The sequence below is a fragment of the Phyllostomus discolor genome, chromosome 1 (genome assembly GCF_004126475.2).
Source record: "Phyllostomus discolor isolate MPI-MPIP mPhyDis1 chromosome 1, mPhyDis1.pri.v3, whole genome shotgun sequence".
Lineage (NCBI taxonomy): Eukaryota > Metazoa > Chordata > Mammalia > Chiroptera > Phyllostomidae > Phyllostomus > Phyllostomus discolor.
In genome coordinates, this window is record NC_040903.2 from 75136523 (window position 1) to 75148784 (window position 12262).

General features: G+C 43.6%; 1 protein-coding gene across 8 annotated transcripts in view; it reads left to right on the plus strand.

Annotated features, from left to right (window-relative positions):
- Nucleotides 1-12262, plus strand: part of LOC114492418 (aldo-keto reductase family 1 member C15-like) — a 355773-nt gene that overhangs the window by 104444 nt on the left and 239067 nt on the right. The window contains exons 1-3 of one of the 8 annotated variants that reach the window (XM_036025066.1): nt 5791-6063; nt 10865-11032; nt 11923-12035. The exons of the other annotated variants lie outside the window; for them this stretch is intronic. Coding sequence (XP_035880959.1) covers nt 5977-6063; nt 10865-11032; nt 11923-12035 — 368 coding nt within the window. The 5' untranslated portion in view covers nt 5791-5976. Of the gene's footprint in view, nt 1-5790; nt 6064-10864; nt 11033-11922; nt 12036-12262 lie in introns of those variants that run through there. 8 annotated transcript variants of the gene reach the window in all.

Here is a 12262-nt window from a genome sequence, read left to right on the forward strand (position 1 = left end):
AGACTCAAGTCATTGTAATAGGCTATGTACTTGTCTGCCTCTCTGTCCCTTATGAGGAGAGGTACTACATTCTGCTAACTGTGGTGGCCCCAGGCTCTGGCACAGTGCCTGACATGTAGCAGGGCTCAAAAACTGTGTACTGAACATTGTCACCCAGTTATCAACTGCCCTTTGTACTGTACAAGTAAATAGTTATCTGTAAATCATTAAACTCTTCTGAGAGATATGAAGAAATATACATGTTCCTTGGTAAAACATTGATTTATTCTTGCCCTAACTGGTGTCATTCAGTGGGTTGGGCATCATTCCATAAACTGAAGGTCACTGGTTTGATTCTTGGTCAGGCCAAATGCCAGGGAGGCAGTCCAGCTCTTTGGTTAGGGCTGTGCAGGAGACAATGGGTTGATGTCTCTCTGCCACATTGACATTTCTCTCCTCCTTTCTCCCTCCCTTCCTGTCTCATAAGAAAATAAATAAATAAATAAATATCTTTAAAACAGCATTAGTTTACACCTGCTCCATCTGTGATTCATTGTCAGAATCCCTATTAGCAAGTTCTAGGTCCACAGCCAAATGTTTCCATATACAGTCCCTCAGTCTGCCATTTATCCTCACTTAGGACGAGGTAAGAAGAGCTCACTGCAGCCAGAGGGGTTCAGCTGAACAGAAGGTATGTGGTGCTCGACAAAGGACTGCAAACAGAAGGTCAATGTCCTCCCTTTCAGGGTTGATGGATTGGCCTCATGCCCCTTAGCCCAATGCTAAGTGAGAATCCCTGTCTAGAGAAACAAAGATGTTAAACAACTCCAGTGCCTAGGAAAATATGCCACTGAGTAGATAGGCTACATTCACTCCACCACAATCTTCAATGCCAATATGTGTTAAAACAAAGCAAAATAAACTTCCAAGATAGGGCCTAGAGTACCTGGACTTCTCAGCACATTTGAGTCAATACTTCCCCTTTGTGTGTGGCTATGACATTACATTATAGCCCAGGATTCGGACCACAGACATCAAAGAGTTTGAGGACATGTAGTGACCATTTCCAAATTCCCTTTAGCTAGCTTACTTCACAGATGAGGAAACTGAAAAGTCAGATGTTTGTCCCAGGTCACACAGGGAGTGGCTGGCAGAGATAACCAGACTGCAGGATTCCTGTCTTCCATCTTCTGTCACCTCAGCAGTTAACAACAGGCAGGCTGGCAACAAAGGGCTCCATGTATGAGGTGAGGCTCCCTGTAAGACTTTCAAACACTCAGCACACTGGAAAGCACTCAGCAGTGCCCCCTAGGAATTTGTCATCTAAGAAAGTGAGATTATCCTACAGCTCAAATAAATAATAATCCCAATTCATGCAAGCAGAATCCTTGTGAAAGATAATTGGCATATTAAGCCAGTAAAACTAGAGAGTTAGCAGAAACCAGGAAATGAGGCTTTGTGCCAAACTAAGGATTTCTAACTAAATCTTGGCAAGAAGGATGGCTGTGGAAAGGTACTAAGCAGAGGAGACCTATGACCTGTTTTTAAACTTGGGAAGTCCATTCTGGCTAAAGCTGTAGGAGGGCATGTCTAGAGACAGAAAGATAAGGGCAGCTTTGTTTTGGTATTCCAGGGAATGCAGAATTTGGAGTTAAAGACTTCTGATTAGGAACTGTGTTGAATCCACCAGGTCTGTCTGGAAAAAGTCCACCCCTCGTTAACATAATGAGAACAGTTAGTGCGACATCAATATAACCTGGCAGTCAAAGACAGTGGACTGGAATGCACATGCATGAACAAGGATGACCTCACTGTACTAGTCATTGGGGGTGGTAGATGCAGCTGAGTGAGCATGGGTACTGTGTGGCTGTTGCATTCAAAATGACTGAGCAAGCAACGAGTCTGCATCAAATTTTGCATGAAGATAGAACATTCCTTGGCAGAAACTATTTGGATGATTCAGAAGGCCAAAACTATGGGCAACTGGGGATGGGCAGCTTCATCACAACAACGAAACTACTCATGCATCAGGTCTTGTGCAGAATTTTTGGGAAAAGATCAAATCACCCAGGTTACTCAGCCTAGCTATAATCTAGATTGGTGGCCTCAGACTTTTGGCTTTTCCCCAAACTAAAATCACCTTTGAAAGGGAGTAGATTTCAGACCATCAGTTAGATTCAGGAAAGTAAGACAGGGTAGCTGATGGCTATTGGGGGAACTGTGGGATGTCCCAAGGTACCCACTTTGAAGGAGACTGAAGCATCATTGTCCTATGTACAATGTTTCTCGTATCTTGCATCTTCTTCAAGAAATGTCTCTATTTTCCTTAGTATGTGGCTGACAGACCTCTATAGATTGCTTTCAGTAACATGAACATTTTAGTGATGTTAATTCTTCCTATCCATGAGCATGGTATGTGCTTCTACTCATTTATATCTTCTTCATTTTTTTCTTCAGAGTCTTACATTATTCTGAGTAAAGGTCTTTACATCCTTGGTTAGATTTATCCCTAGGTATTTTATTGTTTTTGATGCACTCATAAATGGAATTGTTTTGTTAATCTCCATTTCTGATAGTTCATTATTGGCATATAAAAATGCAACTGATTTCTGGATATTAATTTTGTGTCCTGCTACTTTGCTGAATTTATTTGTCAGTCCTAGTTGTTTCATAATGGAATCTTTGGGGTTCTCTATATACAGTACCATGTCATCTGCAAATAATGCTGGATTTACTCTTTCCTTTCCAAGTTGGATGCCTTTATTTCTTCTTGCCTAATGGCTATGGCTAGGACTTTCAGTCTATGTTGAATAAGGAATGTGAAAGCAGACACCTCTGTCTTGTTCCTGATCTTAAGGACAACACTTGTAGGTTTTGCCCATTGAGTATGATGTTGGCTGTGTGTTGGTCATATAAGGCCTTTATTACCTTGAAGTTCTTCCCACTTTGCTGACAGTTTTTTTCACAAATGGTTGCTGGATTTTAGAATAACTTGAACTCCACACTGCTCTTCTCATTTTGTATCAATGATTATTGTTCTTGCCTTCCAGCAAAAAGCTTTAGAACATTCGGCTTTTTCTCAGACAGTACTTGAAACTGAATGGCTGGGACACTGTTATTCCTCCAGGTTCTCTGACTGGGTATGGGAAAGGAGAAATCCCTCATTCTATCATCCTAGCTTCTGGGTCCAGAGAGAAAACCCAGCAAATATCAGCCTTGGTGCAACTACAAGGGGATAGTGGTTGCTGGGATTTTCTCTGGGAGGAGAAAAAATTCTTTCCTATAGCATCCTGGTTATTAGTTACTGTTTGGTCCTGGCTTTCATGGGAAGCAGAAGAGGGAGTGAGTGAGGTGGGGATAAAGTGTATCAACATCCTGAAAAGTGAGGCATGGTGGGGCAGGGATTCAGAGGAAGAGAAAGGTGAGAGGTCTGTGATAGGGGTCAAGGAATCTCACAATGCCCTCTCTTCATACTTCCTGAAGATCTGCAGTAGCTACTTCTCTCAGCCAGCATTTCTCATCATATATCAATAATAGGATCTTCATTTTCTATGTTAATTAGTTTACTGTGTCACTCCTGGAACATCCCCTCCACAGGAGCAGAGATTTCTTTTTTGTCTGTTGTGTTCATAATGCCTAAAACCATGACTTGCACATTGTAGCTGCTCCATTAAATGTGTTATTAAATGAAATACACTTTCATACAATTCTTGAATATTCAGAGGTCATCACAAAAAACACGCAGTGGTCATTGTAAAAGCATCTCTAACACACTCAGCCTGGGTTACCTGCCTTCTATCTCATATTGTCCTAGGACTCTGCCCATCCTGTCTCCTTATGCTGACTTACAATTGTCATTTTACCCATCTCCCTGTAGTAGTTTCAACTGCTAAGTTTGTGATGATGTGCTATGTGGCATGGCACAGCGGAGCTAGGTGCTCTACTCAGATTCCTCAATGGGCTGCAATCCAGGTGTCAACCAAAGTGGGGGGTCACATGTGAGGGCTCAGCTGGGGAAGGGTCTGCCTCCAAAATGGTGAGTGACAGAATTCTTTTCTTGGGAGCTGTTGGAATGAAGGCCTCAGTTCCTTACTGTCTGGTGCCCAAAACTTACCCCCAAATTCTTACCACACAGGCCTTCCCAACATGCACCCTATTTTATCAAAGTATGCAAGCCAAGTAGCAACGGAGTTGATCAGGGAGGTCACAGTCTTTTATAACCTGATAATGAAAATCATATTCTTTTATGTTACAATATTCTACCAATTAGAACCAAGTCACGAGAACCACCCACACACACTCCAGAGGGAGTATTACACCAAGGCATATATAGCAGGTGGCAGGGACCCTTGGGGCCAACCTGATGTGGCCATTGCTTTGTTAAAGGCCCAGGAACTGGTACCATGAGAGCATCCTCTCTCACTGGCAGCCTTTGAGAAATCTTAGAAAACAGTAGAGGTGTCTGCAGTAGACACTAAATGTCTTTCTAGTTGCAAAGGGAAGATGGATCCTGAAAACCATATGCTGTCTGGTATGATATCAATCTCTGGAAATGGTTTTAGATAATGTTGAAATGCAAGCTTTGTGAGACCTTTTTAAAAGGAGCAGTGGGGAGCCCAGTAACCTAGTATGCCTTCACTGAGGAAGAAATTGACCCATTCTCCCTGACTGACAAAGGTCCTAGGCTGTTGAATCAAGAAGAAAGGAAGAAATAGCATCCCTGCACTTTAACAAGGCATTTAGTGCAAACCACAGGTAAATGTGCAGGGGATATTAGACAAATTTCTGACAGGTCAAATGATATACCCAAGGGTATTCACATCAATTGTGAGATTTGTTACCTGACACAAAACATAGCCCTACTTTTACAGTAAAAATATAAAAGCCATACTCATCAAATGGATAAATGCTAATTGAAATATACTGTGAGAAATACTGAATATGTAGAATAATACAATCTGGTAGAATTCTGACCTTGACCAGCCAGAGGGATGAGTGCAAAATAAATTACAGTGTTACATCCTGAGGCAGGCTGCAAAGGAGCAGGGCAGGCAAAATGGTAACATTAAACAAAGCAACACTCAGGGGTTCTATGTAGCACAAGTTTCTTACTAGTTCCAGGTGTAATTTCACTGATTTGGTTTCCTGATCTGCACCAACAGAGGCTATAACAATGTGAGGGCACACAAGAAAGAAGGATTGCCCCTCTGGCAAAGTCATCAAAGATGTGGGCAGGAACAGGAGCTGTTAGGAAAGTGGGAGTTCACAAAGCTGAAGGGAGTAGATGGGGACTTGAGTGGTCTGTTCCAGCAGGAGGCATTTCTGAAACAAAGGCACTACTTCAAGATTCATCCTGGAGCTCGGACAATTATATTCTTGCCAAAAAGACTCAAAGAAAGAAGCCATAGAGAATCAGAGATTGGAATGAGGTTCTGATACAGGGAAATATGTAATGAAATTAAGGGTTGGGATTCTTAAGGAATGTTGTTACATGTGTGCTGGATACCAGGAGTGGAGCTTAGTTCAGGAAATTCTGAATAATGCCTTTTTTGATGGCATTTTTGAGTAAGTGAAGGATGAGGAATTTAACTATGGTCCTGTAGTAGAATTAGTGTTTAGAAATGACCACCATACTAACTATTTTTCATCTTGTGTGAGTTAGTTGTGATTATCAGGGACAACTGGATATGTTGAATTTCTTTTTTAACCTTAAGAGTCCATGGCGAGCAATGCTGGAGAGAAACTTTATCTCCAGCAATGGGTGTAACATTTCTGTGTGCACTTCCTGGAGCTGTGTCTGCAAGGACTTGGAAGAGATACAAAACGTCAATGAAATGATTTGTTTTCCATGCAGAATCCTGGGCAGCTACAATCCAGCCTCGCCTCACTTGTGGTTGGTAGAAATAAAAAATGCTCTAGCCTTGCCTATTATATTTGGTTTGCAATAATCAGAAGGTAGGAAAGACAGAGTCAGCTTCCCCAGGACTGTAAGCGGTAATGGACCTCAAACACAGTCATTCTGTGAAACTGAATGATGGGCACTTCATGCCAGTACTTGGATTTGGCACTGTTGCTTCTGATGATGTAAGTCAAACCCGGGGGGCCAGGGGACAAACTACCCTACCGGGGCCTAGTACACGCTGGGTCATTTGGAAGGACTGATGTGGCCTCTGCTTCACCACCTCTGACTTTGTACTAAGTGGGATGATGAGCTGCTGGCTCTGGGAAGTCAGAAGTCTGAATTCTTAGGTTAGGTTACCTCTATTTTTATTACTGTTATTATTGTTTGAGTTACTTAGTGTATATGCTTATCGTGTATTGTAAGTACTTTACCTACATTCTCTTCTTTAATTCCTTCCGCAACTGGCCCAGGTAAGTGCTATGACTCTTCTTATTTCTTACCTGTTTAAAATCTAAGCTTGGCTGCTCTTGCCAGACCTCTTTGCTCTTCAGTCAGAGTCACTCTGCTCTTGGTTAGGACTCCTGATGGGCAGTGGGCCCAGGAAGGGTGGACAGCTAAGGTGACTGCATCTGGCAGCTTTGCTGAGGATTTGTGGGGCTGGAAGTATTTGCCAGAGAATGTCTGTCATTGAAACTTTTGTTACCAAAGGTGCCACTGTTGTTCCAAGCATAAGGCACTTAGAGAGGATACCTGAAGAGGCATAAGTAACAATGAGTAAGAATTGGGCTTCTCATTAGTTGTATTATTAGCTCATCCGCCTGTCTATGTTCTCTGAGTGTCAAACTCTGGTCTCGGTGTGGAAGGGGCAACTTTGGGGTGGCCTGGAAGTGATGCCCCGGTGAGTGACAGAGGCCCTCCATTCCACAGAGCCATGAATGAAATTTCAATAGCTAATAGCTGTCAGACAGGCCCAGTTTGTTTGCAGTGACACGATTATCTGTGTGACCACTGTCACAGTCTAAGCTCAGGGCATGTCTTACATACATTACATCTAACTTTTATCATCGGGTTGACCAAAAAGTTCATTTTTTGTGTGTAAGATTGGGCTAGTAGCCCTTAGTTGTCTTTGACATCATTGGAAACAACTTTGTTAGATTGTATTTTTGTCACAGAACAACAAGGGGGCGCCTGGGATGATATACTATTACTGAAAGGAACCCCCCAAGTTCGTTATGTCTGCCACCAGAGGAAAGATGTCTCTCAATGCCAGAGATTAGTAAAAAGGAAAGAAAATGTTTATTTAATGCTATACAAACTTAAAGTAGTGACCTAATGTCTTCATGAAAATCCCAAAGTTCCTTAAAACACCCACAAACACATGCAGTCCTTTCTTTCCCCTTTGCCCAGTTTGGGGTGCTATATCTCAGGAAAAGAAATAGAAGTCCATGGTTCAGGCAGCCCCCAGTTCTTCCCAGCAATCTGTCTCAGCTGGTAGGCCTCCCTTGGTGCCAGCACCATCAGCTGTGTTGCCAGGGTCTCTGCTAATGCCGGGGTGTGGTTCCCCCTTCTAAAGCTGCGGGGGTCCCCACTCTGGCAATGCCAGGAGGTTTTCTCTCCACTGCCCCAGCTGCGTGGTCCTCTCTGCACAATGGTTGAGGGAGTCCCCACTCTGGCAAAGCCTTGTGGTTCTCTTTCCCAGGACCACGGGAGTCCCCACTCAGCCAAAACTGTGTGATTCTACCTCCAATGGCTGCCATGACTCAGTTTAAATCCCCACACCAGTCTTCCTCTACAGCCTCATTTCCGACTCCTCCCACAATTGGCAACACTTGTCAGCACTCTCATATCCTTCCAGCTTTACTGGGCTGCCATTGTGTGTCTGAGCAGGCCTGGTTCCATGTCCTGGAGTCAATCTTCTCGAAGCTCCCACGCAGGTGTTGTACTCGGAGGACCTGCTCCCCTATCACATCATGGTGGGGAAGTTACTTCCATCCCCTTGGCTCAAGGCATTTTCACAGCCATTTACCATATCTATGTAACCAGTTAAAGGTTATAGATATGTTAAATGACCACACCAGAGGTTAGGTGCAAAGCTGTTGCTATGCAAAACAGCCCTCAACAGCCCTGATACATTTGTCCCTTCCCCAAACCCACACCTGTGTGTGTGTGCGGGGTGAAGACATCCTAATATTTCTTGAACACCTTGAGTTCTGGACCCCATTCCAAATACCTATTTGGGATCCCCCCTCTTGGATGCACCCTGTTAACATTCTGACAATCTCTTTGTTACATTGTATTTGTGACAATGTATTTGTTAGATGGTATTTTAATGCCAGCTGCCATATCAATTTGCATTAAAAATTTACCAAAATTGGTGAATTTTTCTGTAGCTATTTTAATATTGAAGATAAAAAAATACACAACATTTTTGGCATACTAGGCTATATTATTTGAAGAAAAGTAAAAACACAACCGAATGGCAAGAAGAGATTTGTGCCGAGTATGGAGAAGTTTCTGTGAGTGATCGAATGTGTTAAAAGTGGTTTGTGAAGTTACTTGCTGGAGATTTCTTGCTGGACAAGGCTCCACAGTTGGGTAGACCATTTGAGGCTGATAGTGATCAAATCAAGACATTAACTGAGAACAATCAGTGGTATAGCATGCAGGGGATTTCCAACATGCTTAAAATATACCAATCAATAAAGTTATTGGTGAAAATGAAACATGTGTCTTTCATTTGAAAATAAAACAAAACAAATGGACCTTATTGCCGACCCAATACTCTTGAAGGCAGAGAATAGAACAAGGCATCTCATAATCCTCTCAGAATAATCCAGGTAACATGTGCATCTGCTTCTCACAGTATAAAAGGTGCAAAGTGAAATGGAGACTTCTTCTGCACCCTAACCAGAGTTCTCTTCTGAATGTAATTCCCCCAACCTCACCCAGAGTTGTTGTGCATCACAGGAGGAACAGGGAGCCTGGTCCAGCTCCCGTGCGTGTGACTTCTTTTGTCCAGTCAGGTGTGTGTTCTGGGAAACAAGCAAACTTGGTGTCTCAGACTCAGTCGTGAAGGCATGGAGCACTGCAACTCTGAGGCAGGCTGTGTGAACCTGCAGACTGGGCCCCCAGGCAGAGTCTGTGTGCTGCGGCGGGGGAGCAGCCGCTCCTCGGGCACCACCTGCTCTTGCTGTGGGTTTTCCTGGGAGTGGCTCAGGTGTGCTGTCCTCTCAGTCTTTTCATAGAAGTTCTGATGCTGAGCAGGGGACAGACTCATGTAACTGCCTGTTTGTGAAACCAGCATGTTGATTTTAGCTGCCTCAGAGGCTGGGATAAATATTAGAATTTATTTATCAGTGTTTGGCTTGGTGGGAAGAAAGGAACAATAAGCTGTTTGATTTTATGGGTGTAGCTATGAAAATAATCGGTATAGAATGGGTAATTATTCATTAAATTAATTAACCAATTCCACAATGAAGAGTAACTTCTTCTCCATACTAAAATAGCCCTAGTGGTAGAGAAAGTCTGTAGAGAAAATAGTTCTGCTTCTCTGGAGATTTAACTACAAGGTAAAGACACTTAAAGCATGATGAACAGCTACCTAACAATACTAGATATTATATCAGTAAATGTCAAGAGAAGTTGAAATGTTTGGAAAGAGGGAGGCTCGTGTTAAGTAGGGTGTTCTGGGAAGGGTTCAAGGAGGAGCTGAGCTGAGATTAAGCAGGCTTGATGTCAGAAATAGACGTTCTGGTGAGCAGTGGCTTCTGAACGACCTGAACTTTCTGGCTTCTTTCAAGTAGCAGAGGCACAGTTCTACTTCAGTCCCTTCACAGAAGCTCTGATGCTGACCCAGGGGTGGTCCCATGTAGCCCCTCACCCTGGGGGTGAAACAGAAGGCATGGGGGACTGAAGACGGAGGACAAAAAGTTGCCTGAAGTAGAGAGGATGGACTTCAGGCAGAGGAGCCCTCATGTTTTCCTATGGGAAAGGGGAATTAATTTAAAGACCCCTTTTAAAAGTTGCAATGAGATTTAGAATTTGTTCATGATGTGTTCATTAAATAATCTATTTGTATATCTATGTAATGACAACAAAAACAAAACCAAGGTTTAAAACTCCCTGCTGCAACAGTTGGGTCCCAGGCCATTATAATTTTCCTTGTCCCCACTGCCAGCCCTTGTAAACCCCAGCCACACGCAGGCAATACTTCTGGGGCCTGGGTCGCTTACCTCATGGGGTAATCACTGACAGGGCTGAGCACCTGCTTCGATGCCCTTGCCCAGTGGTGATTGCTAACATAGTTCATTCACAGCTGTTCCCAGGCATGGAAGCACCCAGAGCTGTGCCAGTGATTGCCGGAACTCCAGACATGCCCCTCCCTGCCACCAGCACAGAAAAGGAGCATCAGTCTTTCAGTCACCACTGTCCACACAGTAATCACCACATAAACCCAGGATCTATTGGCAGGTACCAGGAATGACTAGGGGGTAGCCATGGCACTGGGTTAGGTGGAGCCCTTCCTATGTCACCTGGTAGAGGTTTCTGTCACTGGGAACCAGCTTCTTTAGCCAGGCAGGTACTAAAGTTGAGCACACAGACACCATAAACCCCTAAGTGGTAAAGGGACGGGAGGAGGAGAGTGTGCTAGGTGCTGTCTCATTCCTGGGCACATTGAACAGATTCTCTACTCAGTGGCTTGATTTTCCATGTTGCATGCGAAGACCTTTACACTAGTTCATTTCAGACAAGGGGTAGATTTTGTAAACTCTAATTCATAAGTTCATAGAGTTTGTAAACTCCAGTTGATGAAACTGGAGTTTAGTGCATGCCTCCAGGGTACAGGTTTGTCACTGAAGCTGTTTGTTACTCAAGCAGGGGAAGAGGGGACATGGAGAGACAGCTGGAGAAACTATCTTAAGGAAATAAATTACTTCTCTCTGAGTCGGGCTAATTGCCAGCCCTCCTTATTAAATTTTGTAGGTTCCTAAGAGCAAGGCTGCTGAGGCCACCAAAATGGCAATTGATGTAGGTTTCTGTCACATTGACGCGGCATACGCCTATCAAAACGAGAAGGAGGTCGGCCAGGCCATTCGAGACAAAATCGCGGATGGCACTGTGAAGAGAGAGGTCATATTCTACACCACCAAGGTGCTGTGTGCGGGGTGACGAGAGCCCGCTGTCAGAGCAGATACGTTATTTTGGAAAAACAAAAGACAAAAGAAAACAAAAGCTCTGGCCTTAGTTGAAAAATTTATTAATCGCATAACATTGTAGAAGCCCATGTAGAAAAAAAGAACACAGGAAGGGACTGCTCTGCTCTGGAATGTGTTAGGGGTGGGACACAGGTTCCCAGCCTCTGTGAACAGGGTCCCATTCACAGGTAAAACTGGAGTAAGATACTCACCTTCTTCATCTGCTGTGTGGGATGACTGAGCCACTGCAGGGTGGGCCCACTCCTTTCATTCTTCAGCAGATTCCCGCAGGACATACCCAAGTGAGGTGGACATATTATCTCGAGATGACAGTCTGAGTAGGAAATACTGTTTTCACCTCAGCAGTGAAATTTAAAAATTTTCTTAGGTGGAAAATCCTGCTTCTAACGTAAAGAGACCCGTGGGCTCTGTCAATGGTCCAATGGTGTCTACAGCAACGATGACTTATTTTCGGAGTGTGAACTCCTCAGCAGCCCTGGGTCCAGGTCTTTGTTATATAGGGCAGTGTGCTCCATTTCGCCTTGCCCAACATGTCTTGACTGTTCTTTCAGAGATGACTTTTCTAATCCTTGAAACCTGTTGTTTGCTTTTCCTGGCCCATCTAAGTTTTACTTGCAGTTTTCTCACAGTCACTTGAATAAGCCTCAAGAATCCATGAAGATGCTCATATATACTAAGTAATATAAATTTAGCCCCCAAATTCTTATTTTACACTAGCACACCTGTTCATCACTCACATCTTAGTCTCTTAACTATGATGTTTAATTTTGGTTCCCAGAAGTGTGACATCATAAAACAGTTTTTAATTTCCTTTGGTTACCTCAGCTATGGGGCACTTTCCTTCGACCAGAACTGGTTCAACCAGCCCTGGAAAGATCACTGAGGAATCTTCAACTAGACTATGTAGATCTCTTCATCATTCACATCCCAACAGCTACGTAGGGGAGCTTTTGTGTTCCTTGCCATGCCCAAGAGTATTTCACCACTGCTGTTGCCCCTCCAGTATCTCATTCCAGCTAGGTTTTCTGGGTTCTCACCGAGAGAGGCAGATTTGAGTGGGGTGGCTAGAACTGCTAAATGAACTCTCTTTCATAGTGATTGATGAAGACCCCCGAAGTCTGTGTGTTGTGGATTCGGTACACAAATTCACACAGACTACCAAGTC